The sequence below is a fragment of the Microplitis demolitor genome, chromosome 4, assembly GCF_026212275.2.
Source record: "Microplitis demolitor isolate Queensland-Clemson2020A chromosome 4, iyMicDemo2.1a, whole genome shotgun sequence".
Taxonomy (NCBI): Eukaryota; Metazoa; Arthropoda; class Insecta; order Hymenoptera; family Braconidae; genus Microplitis; species Microplitis demolitor.
The window spans coordinates 15,420,010-15,446,241 of NC_068548.1; the positions used below are offsets into that span (position 1 = coordinate 15,420,010).

Consider the following 26,232-nt stretch of genomic DNA (forward strand, 5'->3'; position numbering starts at 1 on the left):
AATAGTTAAAACAAATATATATATAGCTGTTAATTTTATATAAAATACTTCCATTTAAAAATAGTTCCCTTAATTTTCTATCGAGTTTATTTCAAAACAAATTTTCTTTTTTTAATATTTAAAAAGTCTGTGTTATAACTTCTTATGTAGTCATTTAAAGAATTTAAGAAATTTGTATTAATAGAAAATAAAAATAATCAGAATTAATTCAATTATCTATAACCTCTTCGATCCTGATACCCGTATAGGGGACAGTTTTGCCAGCATTGGCAACAAATTTTTTTTTTTTTTTTTTTTTTTATAGTATCCAAAAATTAAGTATAACTAAAAATGAAAATTTTGGTACCAATCCGAGCTCTTAATAATGATATTAAGGCTTGCCTCAATCTATTTTTCTGTTTTCCATTTAAATTACACGGGAAAATTTTTTTTTTTTTTTTTTTTTAGAATTTTTTAGCTTACAAACTTATCAACAGATTTTTATGCTCAATAAATGTTTTTGTAGGAAATTGAACGCTCTACAATATGAGTCTCTTATCATTTTTTGATAAATCCCACTGTTCAAAAGTTATTAAATCTTCGAGTCAAATTCATAGTAAATTTTGAGATTATTTTACTTTTCCGGCGAAACTATCAGTCTTATCGAAAAATGTCATGAGAACTTTTTGTAGATAATTTTATTCATTACAAATTATCACGAATAAAGTTTTTCGAAATTCCGCATTGTTCACAAGTTATTTTCATTTCGATGTCGAGCCCTTAAAATCAATCAGAATTCCATTTTTTTAAGAATTTGACATTGAAATGAAAATAACTAGAAAACAATGCGGAATTCGAAAAAACTATTGGAATAACTTCTAGAGAATGAAATTGTCTACAAAAAAGGGCCCATGATATTTTGTAATAGGTCTGATAGTTTCGCCGGAAGAGTAAAAAGATCTCAAAATTTAATACGAATTCAACTTCAACCTCAAATAACTTTTGAACAAATAGATTTATCAATAAATTATAAGAAACTTTTTTTGTAGATTATTCAATTACTTACAAAAATATGCGTGCCAATTATTCCTATGATGCTTCGTTGGCTACTTATAAAAATCAGAAGACGCAAAAAAATTTTTTTCCATGTTAGTATTATAGAAAATAGAAAAGTGCAATGCGGAATCTCTTAACGTTAATATTAAGAGCTCTCATTTGCGAAGGTGTCTTTTTTTACACAGAAAAAATAGAATATTAAGAATGAATAAATAATAGTAAAAAGTGGAATCTGTTATCAATAATTAGTACTTTTATGTGTTTTATGCAAAGTAGTTTACTAATTTTTGTAGATTCCTAAAAAGTACTAACAATTATTTCAAAAAGTAAATAAATATTATTACTTTTAGGTATAATACGTGACTTATTAGTGAAAGTTTATTAATTTATGGCATAATCCATTAAAAAATAATGACTGGTCAAATTAACAATTGGTATCTTAGATACTGATTTTTCCAGCCGAAAATTGAAAAAGTTACAAACTTTTATTTTATAAATTCGATATCACTGATCAATTATTAGCTTAAAATATCATTTATTCATCATTATAAATTAATTTACAATATACATAAATCGAATAAGTGCTAAATAATAAAATAAAAAATTCGTATACTAGATCTTTATATATTAATATGTACGTTTACTAATTTTTCGGTTCCTCATTTTTCAAATTTTTGTATGTTTATTTGAATAGTAATAACTGTAGATAGCAATTTATCGATTCTTTTTCATATTAATTTTAATATACGAAATTACAAATTTTGCTCTTCTATGTGTATCAAATTTGAATATAAATAATAGCCATTTTGTAATATATATAATGATCCTAATTTGATATTAGTATCGAAAATACTAATTTTAAGTCAAAAATAAATTATAAACTATTAAAATTGTGAGCAACATTTTTTTCCGTGTATTTAAATGAAACTTTTGAACCTCTTTGCGAAAAAAAAAAATTGTTATTTTTTTAATCACCCTAGTGTGAATGTTGCAGATATGAGAAAAATTTTAAATTACAAATAAACGAATTAAACAATAAAAAATATAAAAACAAAAATAAATGCAATCATTGATTTTTAAATTCTGTAAATGCACATTTTTGAAACTTTATTCGATTCACATTTAATTCATTAATTTCAAAATTTTTTTAATAGACAATTGTCAGCTGTATTAACATTCATAATAGAAAATTAACTTCTATTTAATTATTTTGGATGTTATTTTAAACTAATAAAGTACAAAAAAATATTCAAAGTAGTAAATTAAAAAAACGATTTTTTTAAATATTTTTTTTTTATAATTTATCGTTTTTGTAAAAAAAAAAAAACAAAAATTATTAGACAGCTTACTTCAATATTACGTATTTAAATTTGAAACAATTTTTGAGTTTTCCCGCCAAAATGCATACTACCGGAAAAACGTGTTACGTACTTGTGTTGCAGCTACTTCCTGTTAGATCAGATACTTCGCATAATAAACGCTATGAAGACAGAGCCATTTTGTTTGTTGAGCCAACGTGGCTGCCGGCTAACTAATCTCTTTCACGATGAAAATATGTAAGTATCATTAATTAAAATTAAAGTTGTATCACTATGTATATTAAATTGCAAGATTTTTGATATCGATCAATTTTAAAATTAATTTGTTTCCCCAGTATTATTTTAATTTGATTAAAAAAAAATTATAAATATTTATCATATCATTATGATCAATTTTATCTATATGTTAAAAAGTTTAAGTTAAATTTACGTAATTGCATATTGTTTTATAATTATTTTTAATTGTAATATAATACCAGAGAAAAATGCATTTTTTTTTTAGCTCAATGGATTGTCGTCGTGGCAACCCTATTGGGATTGAGCTTCGCCGCTCCAGATATTACACCTTCAACAAATTCGTATTTAACTGACGATGATAAAAATAGACTACAAAAGGTCCTTGAACCAGGATTCAAACTATCTGATGTCCAGTCTACTTATTATGCTGTTCTTGGATATAAATTACTAGCAAAAGCGATTCCTAATTCTGCGGTAAGAAAATTTATTTATTTTTTATTTTTTACTTTCAGTTTTGAATTATAATTATTTAAAAATGATGAAGATTGCACATATTGATAATCGATGATTGTATGATTAGTCTTACTGACGAAATACCTTTTTAAATTTTAATGCAATTATTTAATGAGCGCAAAATTCATTTATATCATTGGTTTAATTGCAGGAAATATGTAAATATTTAGCTAAGAACGCCGGAAATGATGCAGATATGAGCCCTGAGACCATTTTTTACATCGTATCCACGTGGCAGAGTATAGGATCTTGTCAATCGTTGCCTGTGTCTTCATTGTCAAAAGTGTGTATAAAATTAATTTCTTATTATATTTTTAAATATTGGGACGACCCTGAAATCGATAGATAATCATTTTCGGATTTTTAACTTCCCGCTTAGAAAATCGATGATTTTAAAAAATTTCGGGAAGTTATTGTTTCACCCCGATTTTAGAAAATAGATTTTTCACCAGATGTCGACGTTTTGAGGTCCTAGGAAGCTATTCTGACTATTTTCAGAATGATGTCCGAGTGTCTATATGAATGTGTGTGTGTGTGTATGTATTTGAATGGTCTATAACTTTTTAACTAATGGATCGATTTGGATGTTTAAGGCGGCAATCAAAAGAACTTATTGGCCCTCAATTTTCCTGAAAATTTCAGATCATTTGATCAAGTAGACTCGAAAATATTGGCGAATTACGAAAAAAAAATTTTTTTTTTTAGTTTTTTATTGATTTCTCGGAAACGAATTGAACGATTGACGCCAAAATCTAATCAGCTCTAGAACTCAATAAAACGCGTCGAATGTCGCCTTAACCATCTCAATCGGTTAATTTGTCCGAGAGATATCGTTGGAGAAAGAAATGGTAAAAAACGGTTTTTTTCAAATATCTTCAAGACGGCTGAATCGATAGCTTTCAAAGTCTAGTCAGATCTTGAATTCAATAAAACGCGCCTATTGCCACCTCAAACATTAAAATCGGTTAATTAGTTCAAAAGATATCAGCGTTGAAAAGTTAAAAAAATAACATTCTATGTTATTTTTTCCAGATAAAATGTACTGTACTAAAATGTGTCTAAAATCTTACAAACTTTTTCTCTTTATGTTCTCTTTTGATCATTATATAATGCCATCAAACTTGTTCTTTAGTTTAAACCATATTATCAACGAAAAAATCGAAAAAACACAGTTTTTAATGATTTTCTCGGATATTTTATTTATTATTGCTCTGACCTAAGCCAAAATTCATTTAAATCTTAATTTCGATTACTGACATTGATTTCTGCCTCAATACATTTAGTTTATTGAACATAATCGGAAATTAAAATTTTAAAACCGCTTGTGCATTAATGATTTTCGATTCTTAAACTTTTAAACTTTAGCATAAAGCGTAACTTGTTAGAGTTTGAAAAGCTCATAAAAAAACAATCGCATGCAATAAGATTTTCGAGCTCGAAAAAATAGTCACATTAATATTTTCGAGCTCCTTGAGCTCCTCGAAAACAGCGGGAAGTTTTGGGGCTGGCTCGCAGGGCCAACCGACGCCCGGATTTTTTTTTAACAAATCAATAAAAAAAAAAAAAAAAACTAACAAAATGCACATTTAGAAAATTAAAAAAATTTTTGGTGCATTTAGGGTTTAAAAAAAAAATCAAAAATTATTAGACATCGGCAAACTTTAGTATCGTATTAGGGTATTTAAAAAAAAATTTTTTTTTTGTTATACGTCCTTTTGGTTTTAAGGAAACATTTTTTTAAAGTCATAAGGGCGTATCCTATTTTTTCGATTTATTATCAATTATAGGTCACAGTTAAAAAAAAAATTGCAAGGTTAGTAAAAATTATCACCCTACAATTAAATTTATAGGAACAAATATTAATTTAAGTGAAAAAACGAATGAAAAATGAAGAAAAAATAAATTCATCAGGGTATTAGTCTTATACCATCTCCATCGTCAGGATCATCTGTACCTAAGATTATAAAAAAAAAAAAATTTTTTAATTTTTTTTAGAACTTAACTTGATAATAATAAACAAAATTATAAACTATTATCATCGCTGAAAATTAAACTTTGATAATATTGATGATATATTTGGGGGACGGTGCATGATGCACAAAAATGATTTAGGTCATCAAACTTGCTTCGAGATATTGGTATTCTAGTCTCATTACAATTCTCAAGAACAACGGCAATTGATTGTTGAAAAAAAACAAAAAATGCAACCTTGCAAAATTGAAAAATCTAAAAGTGCGTTACTTTAATTTGATTAAATTAAATTTCACAGCACTCATAGAATTCCAAATTTTTTAAATGCGTTTTTTCATTCTTGAATTAAGCATATTTTTTACATTAATTGTTGAATTAAAAAAATTATAATAAACTTAACATTCGATCAAAATTAAATACAGAATTTAGGTTTTTTACACAAATGAATATTTGTTCAGATAAATAAAGTTGTGGAGTGATAATTTTCAATACCCTTGCAAGTTTTTTTCTTACTCTGATCTATAATTGATAATAAACCGAAAAAATAGGATACGCCATTATGACTTTAAAAAAATATTTTCTTAAAACCAAAAGGGCGTATAACAAATTTTTTTTAACTTCCCGCTAAGAAAATCGACGATTTTCAAAAATTTCAGGAAGTTATTGTTTTCACCCCGATTTTTGAAAATCGAGTTTTCATCAGATGTCGACGTTTTGAGGTCCTAGGAAGCTATTCTGACTATTTTCAGAATGATGTGTGTGTGTGTGTGTGTGTGTGTGTGTGTGTGTGTGTGTGTGTGTGTGTGTGTGTGTGTGTGTGTGTGTGTGTGTGTGTGTGTGTGTGTGTGTGTGTGTGTGTGTGTGTGTGTGTGCGTGTGTGTGTGTGTGTGTGTGTATGTAAACTCTTTGTAACTTTTGAACTAATGAATCGATTTGGATGGTTGAGGTGGCAATCGAAAGAGCTTGTTGGCCATCAACTTTCCTGAAAATTTCAGATTATTTGATTGAATAGACTCGAAAATATTTGCGAATTACGAAAAAAAAAAATTTTTTTTTTAGTTTTTTATTGATTTCTCAAAAACGACTCATACGATCGATTTCAAATTTTAATCAGCTCTAAAATTCAATAAAACGCGCCGATTGCCACGTCAACTATCAAAATCGATTGATTAGTTCAAAAGATATCGGCGTTGAAAAGTTAAAAAAATAACATTTTATGTTATTTTTTCCGGATAAATCATAATATAACGTACTAAAATGTGCCTGATATCATACCAACTCATCTTTTTTATGGTTTCTTTTGATCATATAATGTCATCGAACTTGGTTTTTAGTTTAAATCATATTATCAACAAAAAAATCGATAGAACGTAGTTTTTAATATTTTTATCAGATATTTCATATTTTATTGTTTCTTACATGAGTCAAAACTTATTTAAATCTTGATTTTGATCCCTGACATTGATTTCTGCCTCAATACACTAATTTTACTGAACATAATCAGGAACTAAATTTTAAAAACCGCTTCATTGATGATTTTCGATTCTTAAATTCTCAAACTTCAGCATAAAGCGTAACTTGTTAGAGTTTGAAAAGCTCATAAAAAAACAATCGCATGCAATAAGATTTTCGAGCTCGAAGAGCTCGAAAATATATCTACAATAATGTTTTCGAGCTCTTTGAGGTCGAAAACAGCGGGAAGTTTTGGGGCTGGCCCGCAGGGTCAACCGACGCCCAGATTTTTTTTTTTTTTTTTTTTTTTTTTTTTTTTTTTTTTTTTTTCTCGTAAGGAATTAAATTTCTTGTTGGAACACATTTTCGTAGTTGGGTAAAGATATTAAGCTGTTTCCTTATCATTTCCTTTATATCGAAAATTAACTTTTGAAACTAGGACGATCATCATTAATATGTTTGTTATTCTTATTAGATATTAGCTGCTGTGATAGAGAAAGATACGTCTACGATTCCTGATTTGTATCATGCAGTATCTGCTTATGTATCTTTGTCTCAAAAATTATCAGAATCTACAATATCAAAACTAGTCAAGTTATTACAGGCTGCATTAAAAAAAGATGACAACTTATTAAAGTGAGTTTGAATTTTTTAAGCATTAACATTTTTCTTTTAGAATTCAAATTTTGTTTTAACAATCACTAGTAATTTTCTTAGTCAAGATTTAATCATAATTAGTCGCTAAAAGAATTAATTATTGTTACTCATAAATTTGCTTATAAAAACAAAAAATAATAATTTGATCGACTAGTTTAGATTTTTAAAATAAAGTCATGTGCGTAAAATAATTATTTTAATTGAATTAATAATTTAAATTGACGTTTTAAAAATTGACATTCAGAAACCCAGTTGCTGCCCCTCAGAATTCTTCAGGTCGCAGTTTCTGACCCTTACAGTGGCCTAGTTTCTGACTCTTAAATTACATAAACCATGATTAGGTCATGAAGTACTTACTAAGTTTGAATAAACTACAATTATTATTTAGATTAATAAATGAAATATTGATTATAACAAAAACATAGTTTTTTAATATTTAAAATATATATCATTAAAGTTACTTTGACTAGCGCCTGTTCTCATTATTTTTCATCGTAGCTCGTTGTCTTTTTTTTAAACTCTTGAATAAAACAATAAAAAAATTAATTTTATCATAATAAAAATATTATTCAACTAAAAGAGTCATAACAATTTGAATACTATCGAATTTTATCACTCCAAGAATGTACTTTATAAAAATAAAATTAAATGTTAATTTATCACTATATTATGAAAAATAGTAGAAAATAGTTTAAGAAAACTATAAATATTGCTATTTTTACATTTTATAGGCATGTAATTAAATAGATAACCTCGCTCGCAGTAAGATAGAATTTTAGGGTCAACAACTCCATCATCCCTTTAAATTAAAATTGAGCCTAGTTATTGACCCTCAAATTTCAACAACAAAACTCATTTTAATATATTTTATTAATGTATTAAAATAAATTTTGATTAAACATTGATCTATCCATATATTTCTAGTTACATTTTTTTATTTGCATGATAATTATTGCACAGATTTAATCGTCGTACCCCCTAACGTCAACTGTTTAGGCTCTACTTCAAAAATGACTTCCTCAGCCACTTTATGGCTAAGACATTTTTTTTTATTCAGTTAATATTTTCTATGTTTTTTAAACTGCCATTAATTAGGCTCAAAATAAATGACTGTAAATTAAGAAAAAATAGATTTTCTTATTAAAGTTATGGTTTTTTGAGTAATTTAGAAAAAAGATGAAAATGTCAGAAACCGGGCAAAGGTTAATAACTGGGTCTTTTACACAGTTTCAAAAATCTGTGGTCACTATGGCATTTAAGTTAGATAAAAAATAATTTAATTGAAGATAATTTTTTTATTATAAAAGTAAACATAATTTAAAAATATTTTAGCCTCGGCTACATCTATCACATTGCTGCAGTTCTAGGACCAGCTGGTGATTTTGCGTTAGATAAAATTGAAGATACTATTGTACAAGCTGATGAAGTAAACGGTCGTTCCTTGCAATTTGAAGGTGGTCTTTCAGTTACAAGTAAGTTTTTTTTTTATGTATTAAACAAACAGTACTTTGATTATTTATTTTATAAACAGGGTTGCGATTTCTTTAATGAGAAAATTTGCAATTACAAATAAAATTTTTAATCCATAATTGAAATTATATCGATTAAAATTACAAAATTAATTTTTAATTCAACAACTTGAATTGAAAAATTTAAACATTAATTTTAATTCAGTAACGTCAGATTAAATATTAAAAAATTAATTTTAATCCAGAGACGTGAGATTCAAAATTTAAAAATTGATATTTAATCCAGCACAAGAGCTTCAAAATTGAAAAATTAATTTAAATGTACACACGTGGGATTAAAAATCGAAAAACTAATTTTTAATCAGACAAGTGAAATTAAAAATTAAAAAATTAGTTTTTAAATTGACACGTGGGTTTTAAATTTTAAAAATTAATCCTAATTCAAAAACGTTGGATTAAAAATTAAACAATTACTTGTTAATTCAAACACGTGGGATCGAAAATTGGAAATTACTTTTTAATTTAGATATGGTACGCAATCAGATAAGTAATCAAGACTAAAAATTTGACGGCACTTATAACAGGGAAGAATACTGTTTTACTTGATCAAGTTTAAATATTTTCAAACTTACTCTCGATCGTCAGATATAATAGAATTTGAAATAACAAGATCATTCATAGTTGAGACATTTAGGAATTAAATTTTTTGAAAAATTTTCAGTGTAAACAGAGAATTTAAAATTAAAAGTACACTTATCTGGTATTCGGAATTTAAAATTTTTCATTTAATTTTTGATACAAAAATAGAAAATTAAAAAACGGAATGTAATTTTTTAATCCCCTTTAGCTATGGCTAATTAAAATTTTTGATTTACTTTTCAATTATTAAATATGGAATTTGAGATTAGAAAGAAATTTTTGAATCTGGTTTTCCGAATTGAAATTATTTATTTAATGTTTTATTTTAAAACGTTTTATTTTAAAAACCAAGCCATTACATTTTAAAGCTACTTTACGAATTAAAAATTTTAAATTTAATTTTTAATTAAAAAATGTAGGATTAAAAATTAAAAAATTATTTTGAATTCGAAGATATTGAATTAAAAATTAAAAAATCATTTTTCATTTGTTGTTTTTGGATTATGAATTATAAAAAAAAATTTAATTGAAGCACTCATGCAATTATAAATTTAATGCGCTACTTGCAACCCTGTTTCTAAATGATGTTAATTAAAACTTTCGTTCTTCTGCAATAATAATGGAGAAAATTTATTTTACTGATAATTTATAAATTTTTATTGATATCTATATTATTTGTACCAATGGAATAATAACTGTTATTTTCTTTACCATAATTATAGGTCTTTTAGTCACTGGAATCGCAAAATTATCAACTTCGAGGCAAAAACCTCCGTCAGTAACCTCCGAGCAAATAGTAAAAATAACGAACTATTTACTTTCAAGACATTTGGTACAGTCCATAAAAGGTGCTGCCATGTTACTGTCTGCGTTAAAAACTCTAGCAAATAATGAATTCAGTAAACCTATTTGTATCACACTCGCTGAAGAGAAAAATGCCATATCCGTTAAACAACCTTTCGTTAATATCAAAGTGTGTGATATTTTTGGTAACGCACTTCCTACAGCTCCTACTGTGGTTGCTAATTCAGCAACAAGATTGGACGATGACGTTGTTGTAATCAGCAAACAAAGCTTTAAACCATCTCCCAAAGACAAGTAAGTTGAGATTGATGATATTAAATTTAATCAGTTGAACTCATTGTTGGAAATTTAGGTATGACAGTCGTGAATTAAAAAGAATCAATTTATTAAACAAACGATAAATTATCTTTATTAAAAATGTGCGCTCTAGGATATGTTTAAACTATCAAAAGATTTGATTTTTATAGTCCAGTCATAACTTTTAAACAGAAGACATTTTTGAAAGTTGGTGCAACTTTGGTTAAAGGTTTATGATACCACCTACCAACACCCCCCAAAATAAAAATGTCATACCCCTAGGGGTTGATAAAAAAAAAAAAAAAAAAAATAAATAAAATAAAAACACACCCAAAAACAGATTTTTCGCAAATATTTCATAAACAAAAAAAATCTAAAAAACTTTCAAACAATACTTGTCGATAAAGGGTATACACAGAAAAGAAGGATTATTTTGCAATATGAATTGAAGAGAAAAATTTTCTTAGGACTAAGGTAAAATCCCCCATTATTGACAGGGCCCCTATTATTAACATTCTGTTTCAATTTATTAATTTTTTAATTAACTGTGTGAATAATCACATTGCTTAATACTTATCAATTTTTTGATATTTTTGAATGGAAAAATAGTTCAATTTCATTTCTGGGTATAAACTATTCGCTGTAGAAAAATTTATTTTTCGAGTAGATCACCATCGCTAGAATGTTTGAAATTTCTTAACAATTTCGTTTAGAGAGATCCTATTTTAAGAAACGGATTTCCCTATACAGTTCTAATGTAAGTGTATCATTAAAAATTGTTTTAGGTTATTTAGTCTAAATAACCCCAAAATCATTGATTTAGACTGATAAATCTTAATTATTATTTAAAAATATCGGGTGTCAATAGTTGGTACATAAAAATTCACGTGTGTCAACTCGTGAAAGGCCTCAAACTAAAGTAACTTTACCTCCTTAACATACATATCGATATATTTATGTTAACACGCTGTCTAGTAATTTCATAATAAATAAAACATTGGATAAAAAATTGTCGAAGGAAGAGTAGTCTCGTCAAATTTATAAAAAAATTAAACTGTGTCCTAGATGAATTTTTAATTGTAATTATCGTATTTTGTCGTTATTAATTAAAACATTTATAAATAATTTGAACCTAATTGACTATGGTCTTTAATCATTTTTTATAAACTGCTACGCATGCGCATTAGACCTGTCAATAATGGGGTCCATGGTATGTCAATAGTTGGCTTCGATACTATTTTACCCTGTCAATAATACCTACACTCGACTTCTTGGTTTTAAATTAATATATTTTTTATTTGATTTATGGCTATTTAAGTAAACTAATTTAAATATACAAGTAGGGACATCAATTTCAATGTCAAATGCAACAAAAGTTGATTATACTAATTTTAAATACGATTAAAAATTTAAACAATCACAGACATTCTTATAGTGTCAATAATGGGGACTTTTACCTTAATTATAATGAGCGATTCGATTTTTCATTATTTTTCTGGGCACAAAAAAATAGTCTTTATTTCTATTTTTTATTTTAATTAGATATCTACAATATTGGACATTTGCTTGTAAATGATGTTAATTAAAACTTTCGTTCTTCTGCAATAATAGTGAAGAAAATTTATTTTACTGATACTTATTTAATTTTTATTGATATTCCGATCGGTAGAAAGAACAACAAATAATTGTAATTTTTTTCTATTACTAACAGGACTATATTTTCGATGAATTTCATGGATATTAAACCACATCGTGGATTCTATAAAGTAGCGGTACTCGCAGGATCAGTTTCCACCACTGTAACAGTTAAGGTTTTATCTGAGGTAAAACTTGATTATTTGGAAATCGGTACTGGTGATGCTGATCAAACAACTCAGTCGAAATTAGTCAAGTAAGTAACTGCTAATTGCAATGATTGTATATATTATATAGATTAGGGTTGCCCAAAAAAACCGACTGTTTTTTTTTTTTTTTTTTTCGAGTCTCTTAAGAAAATTTGTTGGCTTACGATGTTGTAAGAAGCTTCTCCAAAAATCAGCTCGATAATAAATTTTCAAGAGGTCGCTCACGAATTTCGAAAATATCAAAAATGATTGAAATTCGGATTTTTTACTTCTAAATTTCTTCTTTCTCGTAGCATCAATAGTTTATATTTGTAAAATCATGTCTATGCTGAAAATTTAAGCCTGAAATTTAAATATTTAAACGGCGGTCATGAATTTTGAATATTAACTGATAATATGTGACTAATACTTTGAATTAGTTTTTGTATTTTTTTATAACTCAATTATTGTCATTACACTAAAATATAACTTTTGCATAACCAAAAAATATACAGGACAGTCTTAAGCAATAAAATTTGGTAAGTTTTGAAGAAGCGCCAAAACCTACAAATTGAATTGAAAAATAAAAAAGTACGTAAATAACTTATTATTTCTATTTCTCGGGTTATATTTTCATTCATTGTGATGCAAATTGATGGTGAAAAAATTGAGAAGCTTTATTATCAATATTCAAGGGTCGCTCGAAAACCTCCAAAAGACAGCACTCAGAAATATTCAAAATTCTTGAGCGAGGTTTGAATATTTAAATTTTGTGCTTAAATTTTCAGCGTAGTCATGATTTCACAAATATAAACTATTGCTGCCACGAGAAAGAAAAAAATTTGAAATAAAAATTAAAATTTCGATCATTTTCGATATTTTCAAAATTCGTGAGTGACCTCTTGAAAATTTTTTATCGTGCTGACTTTTGGAGAGGCTTTTAAGGAGGTTCGACCGATACTAGTGAATCAAAGTAGTGTTTGAATTTTTATGTTTGCTAAATTTTCCTAATAGTTATGAAAATTCATTATTTTAATTTATAATAACATAACGAATTCGTAAATTAATATTTATTACTTATTTAATTAAAGAAAGTAATGAAATGACTTGGTTATTTTTGACTCATATGATTTAATAAAAAGATTTGGCAACAGCGCGTTCTAACTTCTTACACATCGATATTCAAATTAACACGGGAAAAATTTATTTCTAATCTCGTCTCTCTTATTAATGTATTTCTATCTTTATTTTTTTTCTCAGCTGCTTCCGCGATGTTGCCAGACCCTCAATAAAATGTATCTCTGTCGATGAACGAGATTAAATAATAGAGTTTAGCTTGAATTATTTAAATAATTACAACGGTAACACTATATTGTTAAAATCTTATCATATTCAAAAAATATTCAAGTTTCTGGCATGTGGTTTTTTATTTCTTAAACTTGGGAGATCAATAATGAAAATAATCGAATAAGTCATGACGGGAGCTTGTCCGCCATAAGAACCTGTGTATAAAAACTTTAAAAACGTAATTTTTAAATCTTTTTTTCTAAAAAACTAGACGGTGGATCATATTCGAATTTTGAGAATCCATAGATAAAGTACTTTTTTACATGTATACCAAGTTTCAAATCTTGAAGTTGGAAAATCCTTTTTACATTAGATTCGGTCGAACCTCCTTAAAACATCGTAAACCAACAAATTTTCATAAGAGACTCGAAAAAAAAAATAGTTGGTTTTTTTTAAATCACCCTAATATAAATGCAAATGAAATTTATTTATAATTTATATTTCTAGAATTGACTACCCAAAAAAATTAGATCATAAAATAGAGGCTGATTCGCAACAAAAACTTGTTATGAAATTTTCCTTACGGGATATTGCAGACAACAAGTCGATGCGTGTGCATCAAGCATTCGTTAGATTGTCGAAACTTATTAAATCTGTTGAAGAGAAACAACTTCATGAAGTGATTTTTGTAGCTGAACCAGATGCTTCTAATATTTACAAGTTCGAAATGCCTGTAGGAAGTGAAGCTCAAACCTTTGGCTACTATTCTGGTGAATATGAGGTCGATTTGATTGTTGGTGATGCGGTTTTAAGTAATTCATTCCAATGGCATATAGCAACTGTAGACTTGAAATTCCCCGAGCAAACAGGAAATGAAGTCAATATTAATAAGTTTATTGGATACAGTAAAAACTCTGAATTGTTTACACCAAAGTCGGAAATAAAAGTAAGAATAATTAATAAATTATTTATAAAATTTAGTATTCTTGGTGACATTTATTCATATATTTGTTACTTTTAAATTATTGATAAAGCAAAAAATTTAATTTTAATATTATATTTGCATGTAATGAATCCAAGTGAGTGTATTTAAATTTTCTAGAGAAAAAAAACCTTGGAAAATCCAAAAGTGCACCAATTCCTCATGATAATTAATGAAATTTATTTTTTCATTATTAGGGCAGAGTGAGGTCAATTGAACCAAAAATACTTTAACATTTTTTTCTAGTTGAATAAAAGCAAAATGATAACTTTTTTTTTACGAAATTATAATTTATTGTATAGACTATCATTTCTCATAAGCACATAGCTTAACAAATGATGAAATTGTACAACTGCATCAAATAGTTCAATCGTCCCCTTTGTGGGGGCAACTGAACCACTAGTCGGGAAAAATTGAACCAAGAGTATTAATACCACAAACGAATGACTTTAATGAATAATTTACTATTAATTACAGCTTAAAACTGAAATTACAACCCTTCTAATAATATTTATTATTTTATATAAGATTATACGTTATAACATCACTTTTAAAACTCCTGTCAATATAATTATTTTTTTTCTTGGTTAGTTTAGCTTGTTTTCACATTCTGTCAAGATGCTCGCGCATGTCTGATGCTCACAGTGTGATTCGTGTGGTTCAACCATCCCCGAGAGTATTGGTTCAATTGACTCCATAAGATTTTATTGAAATAATTAGTTGAAAAAAAAAATATTCAAGAACTATTTTACTAGAAGTAAAGTTAGAAATTTATGACTAATATATGTGTGAAGGTATTACAAAAAAAATTTTAAGATTACATTTGAAAATTAAAAAATTATTAAACAACTTGTCGAGAGCTAAAAAAAAAGTTCAGATGCCTAAAAACACTAAAACTTGAATTTTTTTAAATTGAATCATCATATTGGTTCCAAATTTTGGTCAGACTAAGGTTTAGTGTATTAAAATATAATTCTAAGAGGACGACTCATTTTTATATTTTTTTCGATTTTTTAAGCTTACTGGTTCAATTGCCCCCTGGTTCGATTAACCCTACTCTCCCCTACTTTGATTATTTTAATCATTTTTTTATATTATCAATTATTATTCAAATTTTAACTTAATAATTTTACTTTTTCTTTCACTTTCCTTTTTATTATTCAAAATTTTTTAAAAATATCCGACTGATTGAAACTTTTTTTTTTTTTTTTCTATACTTTATACCTTAAAAAAAAATTTTTTTTTTTTTCATTACTTGAAATTACTTTACTCCGTTAAAAAAGTTGTCAGTATTTAAAAAAAAAATCCATCTTTCGAAATGGAGTTCCGTTTTTGTCAAACTAGGCCCAGGGGGCAACATCATAGCTCATCTGATGACGAGCAAAAATTTAACGTTAAAAATAATTTCTTAACTTATCTAACAACATGGATACAAATAATAATAAATATCTCACATGGAATGTTGCACAGTTACAAGAAAATATCTCAACTATTTATTTACCTGTGTAATAACTTTTATTTTTTCCAACAATAACATCCTTCGCGAAATGGTTAGGACATAACTTCGACGATTTCGAAGACCGGAAATTTACATTTATAGTCTTTTCCCAAAGGGCCCGACGTTTTCCATCATTGGGAAAAGTAAAAGTTGCTTTTCCTTTACAAAAAGGAGCACATCACTTACCCATATTCTGTATAATTTTTTGATTTCTCTGATATCGAATATATGATGATAATGCAACACTAGTAGCTCTTCCAAAACACATATTTAACTGACAAATATACTGTATATTTATTATGGTCTGACATTGATATTATTTATCGAAAACATCATATAATTGATTGTAAAATTGAAAATTCCTTGGGTTTTTTTTCCTAAATCACTCTAGAACAAATTATTTGTCTTTTTAAACTTGACATTTAAAAACTTGCGCTCGACCAAATTCGCTATTATGCTGCTCTTAAGCGGAGGAGTTTGGTAAAACGGAACCCCATTAATTGTTTAAAACATGAGCGTTTGAGTTGTGCTTTTGGATTTTCCAAACATTTTTTTTTCTTTTTTTAGTGGTTTGCGCAACTATGCCTATCTGCGCCATCATATGTATCTTTAAGTATTTTTGAATTAATTCCTATTTTAATTAACAATTTTGTTGTATAAAATAGTTCATAAAACGAAAGTTGAATACGTTATCTCTCATGGATATATTTTGAGGGAATTTTTTCAAAAAATATCTAGAAAAAAATAGTGTCGAAGTTTAATTAAAATTATTTGGTAATAATAGTAGTGAAAATAACAATATTTTATTTTATTTCAGCACATGTTCCGTGAGCCTGAAAAAAGACCTCCAGTTTTTATGTCAAATGTATTTACTGGTCTTTGTTTAGCTCCAATATTGCTTTTATTCATTTTATGGGTGATGTTAGATGTTAATATTTCTAAATTTCCATACTCACTCAGTGCAATCATTTTTCACTTTGGACTGGGCGGTAAGTTATTTTTCAAAATATTTATACTTAGTATCAGTATTTCTATCAGAATTTTTCGGTTCAACTTTTTCACATAAATCTATTAAATTAGGTTTGGAAAGGTAAAAACTACATTGTTCCCCGATTTTATATTTTAAGAGGCTGTAGTTACTAAAGTTTGGGCGCTAGATAAGATTTAGTGTTATTTTTACGTAATTTCGAACTAAGAAGCGATTTGTGTATAAATCTAATTAAAGTACGGGCTCGACTCAAAGAACCTTTTTTGTAGCAAATTTAGTCCTCTACAAAAACCCATGAACCAAAATGCAAAAGACAATTTTTAATACGGTGAGCGGAAGGAAAAAGTCATAAAAAATTATTTTTCAATGTTATTTAAATGGGAAAAATAAGAAATGGATTAGCAATGGGTTAAAATCGGAATTAAGAGATGCCATGCGACTCAAAATTTTTGTTTTTCCACCGACTACAAGATTTTCAGGTGGGACTTGATAAAAAAAAATGTTGCTCTAAAATGAAGCACCCTAATATATATGGGTCATTCCACCAAATAAAGTTATTTTTACGGGGCGACCCTCATCGATTTGATTCAAACCATGTGGAGTCTTTCCAAATATTAAAAAAAAAATTCTCTGAAAATTTGAGCCTTTAATATGCAGCGGTTTCAAAGTTATGATTTTTTGAATTTTTTAAAAATTTTATTTTCAACTTTTTAATTACTTTTTTTGAAGGAAACAATTTAAAAAAAAAAAATGAGCACATAATAGTTTTTCGTATGAAAAATTCTCAGCTTTCCAACGAAAATATTCATTTTTTATTTTAAGTTACAGAAGACCCTTTAAAAGTCGTTCAAAATAGGAAAAACGATTTTTATGACTGTGCGGCGCTTGATACATCTAATTTGATATTTTTTTCTGAAAGCTGAGACCTTTTCCGACAAAATATGTAATTTTCACGATGTGCATATTTTTTGTTTGAACAAAATCAATAATCATTTAAATACAAGTCATTGATTTTATCGTTTTATCAAACTATATTGGTTCATTGTGTGGCAAGAGATGAAACAAAACGATATCAGACAAGAGTGAAGTAGGCTGCCCAAGCCGTAGGCAAAAGCTGACAATAACTGCAATCTGAAGTCGTGTTTCATCTCGTGTTACACACTATTTTTTTCATGATTATCTGCATTAAAAATTAGTTTCAGTGGCAGCAGCCAGTTAGAATTAAGTTAATTAAAGATCGATGGTGTGTTCAACCATAAGTCTATGCGTAGCTTATGATTGGCAATTTATAATTAAATAAAAACCATAAATGCTCTTTATTATTTACACAAATTTTTATAAAACTTGTTGACAAAGTTAGAACTGTCATTGAGGGAGATAACATCAATAGCCTGAAATCATTTTTGAACTAAACCCAAGAATCAAAGTTCAAATCACTAATTCCTAAACTTGAAGCTTTAATGCTGGTATCATGAAAAATAGTTTTATAATTTTTGTTGTCAGAGCTTTACTGCATATACATACTAGAAAACATATCCTCACACCGCAAGATTTATGCATCCAGGCTATTCAAAATTTTACCGGCGTTGATTTCACTTTTATAACCAACTCTTATTGAAAGAAACGATTTAAAACGATTGGAAAAAAAATTTTTAATACTTTTTAATGCTTTTGAATACTTTGAATACTTTTTAATCACCCTTTTTATGAGCATTTAACATTACAAATCGTTTCGAATCGTTTCTTTTAATCAAGGAATAATGACTTTTTATAGAAAATAAATGTTTTAGACGTACGATACTTAGAGTCAAATACGCTGAAAGAAACACAAGCAGTACACCTTTTCTTACCTATTGTTAATAGCCAAGGTTATATTTGTATTAAAAATGTATTAAGATCCTCAAAAAACCTAAGAATTAAAGTTTTTTAATCATTGGGAGTTTATATTTCATTTAATTTTGTTCAAATAAAAAATATGCACATCGTGAAAATTACACATTTTGTCGGAAAAGGTCTCAGCTTTCAGAAAAAAATATCAAATTGGATGTATCAAGCGCCGCACAGTCATAAAAATCGTTTTTCCTATTTTAAACGAAATTTAAAGGGTCTTCTGTAACTTAAAATAAAAAATGGATATTTTCGTTTGAAAGCTGAGAATTTTTCCTACGAAAAACTATTATGTGATCATTTTTTTTTTAAATTGTTTCCTTCAAAAATAGTAATGAAAAAGTTGAAAATAAAAATTTTTAAAAAATCCAAAAAATCATAACTTTGAAACTGCTGCATATTAAAGGCTCAAATTTTCAGATAATTTTTTTTTAAATACATGGAAAGACTCCACAAAGTTTAAATCAAATCGTCGAGGGTCGCCCCGTAAAAATAACTTTATTTGGTGGAATCACCCATATATAATTTAACATGTGGTTGGTTACTGGTTTGGGGCTGGGTACTGGTACTCTTACCCCAAATGTTGATGATTTTGACTTATATACTAGGTTACACTTTTGAAGTGTTGAATAGTAGGTTGATTTAAAATTTCAAAGTGATCCAATTAAATTTGTTAATTAAAAACAAAATACTTAGTCCGGACGATTTTTAACACTGATACACTGATAGAAAAATTATCTTGATTCAAGAAAATATTTTTTTTCAAAATGTTATTCTTGTTTCAAAATTTTTAATTGTTTTAATTCAAGAAATAAGTCTTTGAATCAAAAAATTGAAATTCTCGGATAGAGAAAAAAAAATTCTTCGTTTGAGAATTTTATTTTTCGATGGAGCCTTTTTTGTTTTCAAACGAAATTCTGACATATTTCACTTAAGAATTTCTTGCCCTTGGATTAAGATAGGCAAAATGTAGGTTTAAGACACTACCGACTTGTTTCGAGAATGACACGATTTTTAAATCAAGATATCAATTTACTTAGCTTGAAAGAAAACTTTTTTTTTATTTTAAAAATAAAAAATTTTAAAGTGATTTTTTAGGACTACATTCGTTTACTTCAGATATGTTAAAATAGAAATTTATTTAAAAAAAAAATTTTTTTCATTACTTTAAAGACATCTTCCATCAAGGAATTATTACTTGAACCAAAAATTTAAAGTTCTTAAAATACTACGATATTTTTAGTTAAAGACAAGTGGTCTTGCTTGAAAAATTCAACAGTATCGATTGAAGATAATATAGTTTCGGGTCAAGACACGAGAGTTATCCATCAAAGATACAAAATCTTTAGAGCCAAGAAAATCTAAATCAAGACAAGAATTTCTTGAAGCCAAACAATTGGTTTTCTTCAGAAATAAATTCTTGGCTCAAGAAAATATTTCTTGAGTCAATATGAAATTTCTATCAGTGTATACAATATTTTTTATTGTGTATATTTGAATGAATCCCAATGTAGAGGTTTTTCCAATGTCGATTTTTATCTACATTTGTTATTATCATTATTATTATTGTAGCCTAGAATTTCTCTTATTTGAGCTATTTTAAAAATTCTGTGATTTCAATTTTAACTTAGTTTCAGTACTTAAAAGGAAATCGTCTTCAAGGTTTAGTCTTAATATTGAGAACTTGTTTCAGTAAATCTAGTTTTTTTTTTCTTATTTCGCTTTACGATACAAATTAGTCGTTTTAAATGAATTGTGCGGCAATCGAGAGTTTATGAAAGCTTTGAATTGATCAAGTTTTCAAATCGTTTAAACAAATGATTTCAATTATTTACTGAAAGTGAAAATATAATTTGTTGAAAAAAATTTTTTCCATAAATCAAAATCAACACGGAGAAAAATAGAGACAAAAAATGTGCGAAGTTGAATCGTTAAAAAATTATTATCCTGCACTATAATTATTATTGTAAGCTTCTAAAAATTTTTATTTTCTACTTTAATTCCTAATTTAGACAAACAATATTCATTATAATATATCAATCATTTTTAAGTGTACAATATTTTCCGTAGTGTAGGATAGTAATTTTTTGGCGACTGAACTTCCTGTTTCAAGTTTGGTCAACAGCGTAGTAAAAATTCGTAGATTTATTGAGCCCTTTTTAGTAGGTTTTATAAAAATCTAACTTTTGTGAGGTAAATGTCCCAATACCGGAACAAGACCCAATACCGGAACGATTTAATAATAATTATATTATATTTTAACTCGTACGCGATGAAATTAAATAAACTTTCTTTATTTAAAACCTTAATCTTTTAGTTACAAAATAGGATACAAGATAGATTTTGGAATATATCCAAAATATGAAAAAAAAAATGTTAATTAGAGCAATAGTCTCGGATTCATGACTTTTTCATGTCTCTTAATGGTTTTGCTAAGAAATCAGTCAGTCTTAAGCTTATCGAAAATATATAGAATTACTTTCCAATAATTTTTTTTTTGTATATGCATCTTGAATGACATAAAATTCAAGAAAACATTAAAAATATGAAAAAAATAATATTATATTAATTTTACTGTTCGTCTATTGGTACACCAAAATGAACCCGTGTCCAGTACCGGAACAGCCAATCATATTAATGTTATCGATAGACATTAACGGTGAGTTTTATTGACTGGCTAAATCAGCTGCAATATTAATTATTACTGGAGCCCTAATATTTAATGCAGTATGTATGATTGTTATAAAAAATACATTAAATATAGATAAACTCTAATTTAAATCATAAAAAATAAATTTTTGTCTTGCGTTTTTTTTTTATTTTTATTTTTATAGTATAACCTCAAATGATTTATTATGTTTCTATTCTTAAGTTCAAAATATCAATTTACATTGAATATTCAATCATTTTAAAATTTTAAATACATTTTTCATTTTTGGTGTGATATAGCAGACATCAGACAAATTTAAAACTATTAATAAATCAAGCAAATAATTAATAATATAAAATTTAAAAAAATGCGAATTCAAAAAATTTTGAAATTAATAGTGCTTTTTTTGTAAATATTGTTTTTTAAATTATTTATCTTATTTATTTATAATTTTAAAGTTGTCTGATGTCTGTTACATTCATACTCGTTTAACATTAATATTATTTAATAATTGTTAATATTTTTACTATGAATAAATGCAAAAAACAACTCATTTTATTTACTGTTCCGGTATTAGGACAACCGAATTCCCGTATTGGGACAAGGCTATTTCATCGTTCCAGTATTGGGTCTTTTGGGTGTCATAGAAAAAAATTTTTTTTTTATATTAAATTTAAGAAAAATAAACTAGTTTGATTGTTTTTGAATAAGTAAATGTCTATTCTATATGATGTAATAAATTATTTTAGTTTATAATTTATTTGAATATTTTTAAAACGATAAAAATCACTCGTATACCCTTCGTCGTTCCGGTATTGGAACATTTACCTTATTTGTCTTCATGACGCGACTTAACAAAAATTTTAACATTTTCTATCTATTTTAGTCAAGTAGCTTCCAAAAGTTCTATTGGTGAAAAAATCAATAGATGTATTTATATATATATGTATATATATATATATATATATATATATATATATAAATATATATATATATACAATATAACGCGCGGTTTTCCCACGATAGCGTCCACAATTCTATACCGATCTTGATGAAATTTTTTTTACATATTTTTTAGCTAAAGAGCTTGGTTCAGTTCGAAGATGAGCTTAATCGGCCAAAAAGTTTATAAGTTATAGTCGTTTAAAGATTTTTTAATTTTTCAAAAAATTCAACTTTTCTTGATTTTTGGTGATTGAATCTTTATGTTCATTCGATTTGCTTTAATTTAAGCTATGTCGCTTACTCTTTTCATAATTTTTTCTAATACTTAGATGAATTTCAAAATTTTCAGAAAAATAGAAAAAAACATTTTTTTTGACTTTCTCATTTAATAACTTTCAAGTAATACATAATAGTTGAATCTTGTTAATATTTTTATGTAGTTTATCTAATGAGCTTCATATTTCAGTAGTATTTTTTTATATTCAACGAAAATTAGCTATTTATTTATTGAAATTTGGCTGTTGCATTCGTTCTTACACTTTTTAATAAATTCGTGTACCTGTTCCAATTGTGATTACTACCGTGTAACTTTTAAAATCTCAACATTAAAGTATACATAAAGTTTTTTTTTTTAAATTGACAAGCATAAATATAATTGATCCTATAGGTTTTAGATAAACCTTTAAACGCCACCGCCTACCTCACGGATTTAAATAATTAAATAAATAATGAAAAATCTACTTCCATTTCGGCTGCCGAATAGCCTTTTTTTCCGTGTATTTGTCCGATAAATAGTTTCGATTGCTAACAGACTTTCATTTACATCAATCAATTTAAGAAACGTAAATTTTATGCTAATAAATATTAGTACGTATTTCAAACGACCCATTGGGCGAGCTTCGTGCGTTCGATTTACAATTAAACTTGACTACAGATTTACAAATCGATACGTCTTAATTATTTTTCTTATAGACTTTTCCTTTTTAAATGCCTTTTCTTCTCTTACTCTTATAGCATTTCCTTTACTTTTTCTTTCAATTAGTGTCCTCCGTCAAAATTTTTTATTTTATATTGTTTGAAACAACTCTAAAAAATTTAAAAGCGTTTTAAATTTTTTGACCTCACCGTTCGTCTAAACTTCCTTCTACTACACGTAAAAAAATCTGGGCGTCGGTTGACCTTGCGGGCCAGCCCCAAAACTTCCCGCTGTTTTCGACCTCAAAGAGCTCGAAAACATTATTGTAGATATATTTTCGAGCTCTTCGAGCTCGAAAATCTTATTGCATGCGATTGTTTTTTTATGAGCTTTTCAAACTCTAACAAGTTACGCTTTATGCTGAAGTTTGAGAATTTAAGAATCGAAAATCATCAATGAAGCGGTTTTTAAAATTTAGTTCCTGATTATGTTCAGTAAAATTAGTGTATTGAGGCAGAAATCAATGTCAGGGATCAAAATCAAGATTTAAATAAGTTTTGACTCATGTAAGAAACAATAAAATATGAAATATCTGATAAAAATATTAAAAACTACGTTCTATCGATTTGTTTGTTGATAATATGATTTAAACTAAAAACCAAGTTCGAAGACATTATATGATCAAAAGAAACCATAAAAAAGATGAGTTGGTATGATATCAGGCACATTTTAGTACGTTATATTATGATTTATCCGGAAAAAATAACATAAAATGTTATTTTTTTAACTTTTCAACGCCGATATCTTTTGAACTAATCAATCGATTTTGATAGTTGACGTGGCAATCGGCGCGTTTTATTGAATTTTAGAGCTGATTAAAATTTGAAATCGATCGTATAAGTCGTTTTTGAGAAATCAATAAAAAACTAAAAAAAAAAATTTTTTTTTTCGTAATTCGCAAATATTTTCGAGTCTATTCGATCAAATAATCTAAAATTTTCAGGAAAGTTGATGGCCAACAAGCTCTTTCGATTGCCACCTCAACCATCCAAATCGATTCATTAGTTCAAAAGTTACAAAGAGTTTACATACATACACACACACACACACACATACACACATTCGGACATCATTCTGAAAATAGTCAGAATAGCTTCCTAGGACCTCAAAACGTCGACATCTGATGAAAACTCGATTTTCAAAAATCGGGGTGAAAACAATAACTTCCCGAAATTTATGAAAATCGTCGATTTTCTTAGCGGGAAGTTAAAAATGTGTAGTTCAATTTACTACAAATGGAGTTCTATCTACTACAATGACTAGTAGTATATATAGGATAGCTACAAGTTTAGCAAGTTACTCGTATATTGTGGTACACAACCTGTAGTACCATTTACTACAGTGAGTAGTAATAAGAACTTGCATTAAATAACCCCTGTGGTTCTTTTTACTCCACAACATAGTTTAATATATATTATTCCTAATGTATCAATTAAATATCTGTTAGTTAACGATCATTAGTTTTTATGATATTAAAAAAGTTATAAAAATATAAGAATTTATCTTACATTCTTCGGACTTACAGTTTATCAAATTAAAATGATATAAAAATGAATTTATTATTGAATAACTTAAAATAGTAAGAACTCAAATTTTAAAATCCAACTTTTTATCAATACCTGATAAGGATAATTTTAAATATATATTTATAATCTATGAATTTTCGTATAAGCATAAACTTTGAATAATTAAGTATTAATTTTTATTAATAGAAAATATAAAAAACATCGTTTTAAAAGTTATAATTCCCATAAATAGCAAATACTCAATAAGGAATGATTTTAAAAATTGCGTTTATTTATAACGAATATATCACTCATTCTTAATTTTATATATTATTATTTATAATATTTTATATTATTTATAATATCAAATGCACTGACATAGTTGAGGTTTACCCACAGAATGGAGTAAACAAGTTATAGGTGGATCTGTTATTTTCTTCTTTCGATCATTTTACCATACATTGGAGTATATTGTACAAGTAATCTGGTATTGTATACTCTAAAAAATAGTTACAGATACCAATTTATATAAAATTGTGTGGTTCCAAAAACCACAAAATAAGTATTTTATAGTACATTGAGTAGTTGTGGAGCCTACAAAGTTTTACCACATTACAGTAGTAAGCAGAACTCCTATAGTAAAGAAATATCATGCACACTGTGACTTATGTTATTACAATTGTCAATGCGCCGACCACAAAGTGTAGTTCAATTTTTACTAGTTGAGTGTGGTAAATTCAACTCCAGCATTTTTTTACGTGTACTACTGCCCCCTAATTTTTAAATTTTAGTGTGTCTCATTATAAATAATTATATGTGTAAACTTTTTTTGTTTCAGGTATTTTCGTACTTTTTGGTATATTCTGGTTAAGACTCAACATGTTCGTGACACTGCGGTACCTCCTTGGACTTGGTGTGGTCACATTCTTAGCAGGCAGCAAACTTCTATCTCATATTGCACATAATCAAAAAGTGTCACGTTAATAATTTACAATCATTTACTGTTATTTCTACTTGACTCATTTGCATTTACCACTCAATTTCCGTTAGATAGGAATGACTATTTTATAAAAATTCATAAATAAACATTTGAGTATTAACTTATAAACTAATAAATTACATAGTAATTTGTTACATAATAAAGAAAAAAATTATTTTTTACGGTTTTTGTTATAATTTTTTTTCTTTTATTTATATATTTTATATTAATACAATTAAAAAAGTTCTAGAGAATTAAAATAAGTTAATTTCTAGCATTAAAGTGACCTTTTTTTGTACAGGCTTAAATAAATAACTAA

At 26.9% G+C, this 26,232-nt stretch overlaps 1 protein-coding gene across 1 annotated transcript; it reads left to right on the top strand.

The window, feature by feature from the left end:
* Positions 1–2,516: 2,516 nt before the first annotated feature.
* Positions 2,517–26,095, top strand: LOC103573035 (dolichyl-diphosphooligosaccharide--protein glycosyltransferase subunit 2). Its single transcript, XM_008551886.2, has 10 exons — positions 2,517–2,591; positions 2,857–3,065; positions 3,256–3,387; positions 7,003–7,163; positions 8,517–8,656; positions 10,015–10,390; positions 12,105–12,284; positions 14,011–14,449; positions 16,801–16,972; positions 25,773–26,095. Exons 1-10 carry the CDS (start codon positions 2,582–2,584, stop codon positions 25,916–25,918), a joined length of 1,965 nt encoding a protein of 654 aa, XP_008550108.1. The 5' UTR covers positions 2,517–2,581; the 3' UTR covers positions 25,919–26,095.
* The last annotated feature ends 137 nt before the right edge of the window (positions 26,096–26,232 follow it).

What these genes read in the sequence shown, in the direction of transcription:
- LOC103573035 (XM_008551886.2), top strand. An exon ending in AAAGATGACAACTTATTAAA is followed by an intron (nt 7,164 to 8,516) that starts GTGAGTTTGAAT and finishes AAAATATTTTAG; the next exon opens with CCTCGGCTACATCTATCACA. An exon ending in AAACCATCTCCCAAAGACAA is followed by an intron (nt 10,391 to 12,104) that starts GTAAGTTGAGAT and finishes TATTACTAACAG; the next exon opens with GACTATATTTTCGATGAATT.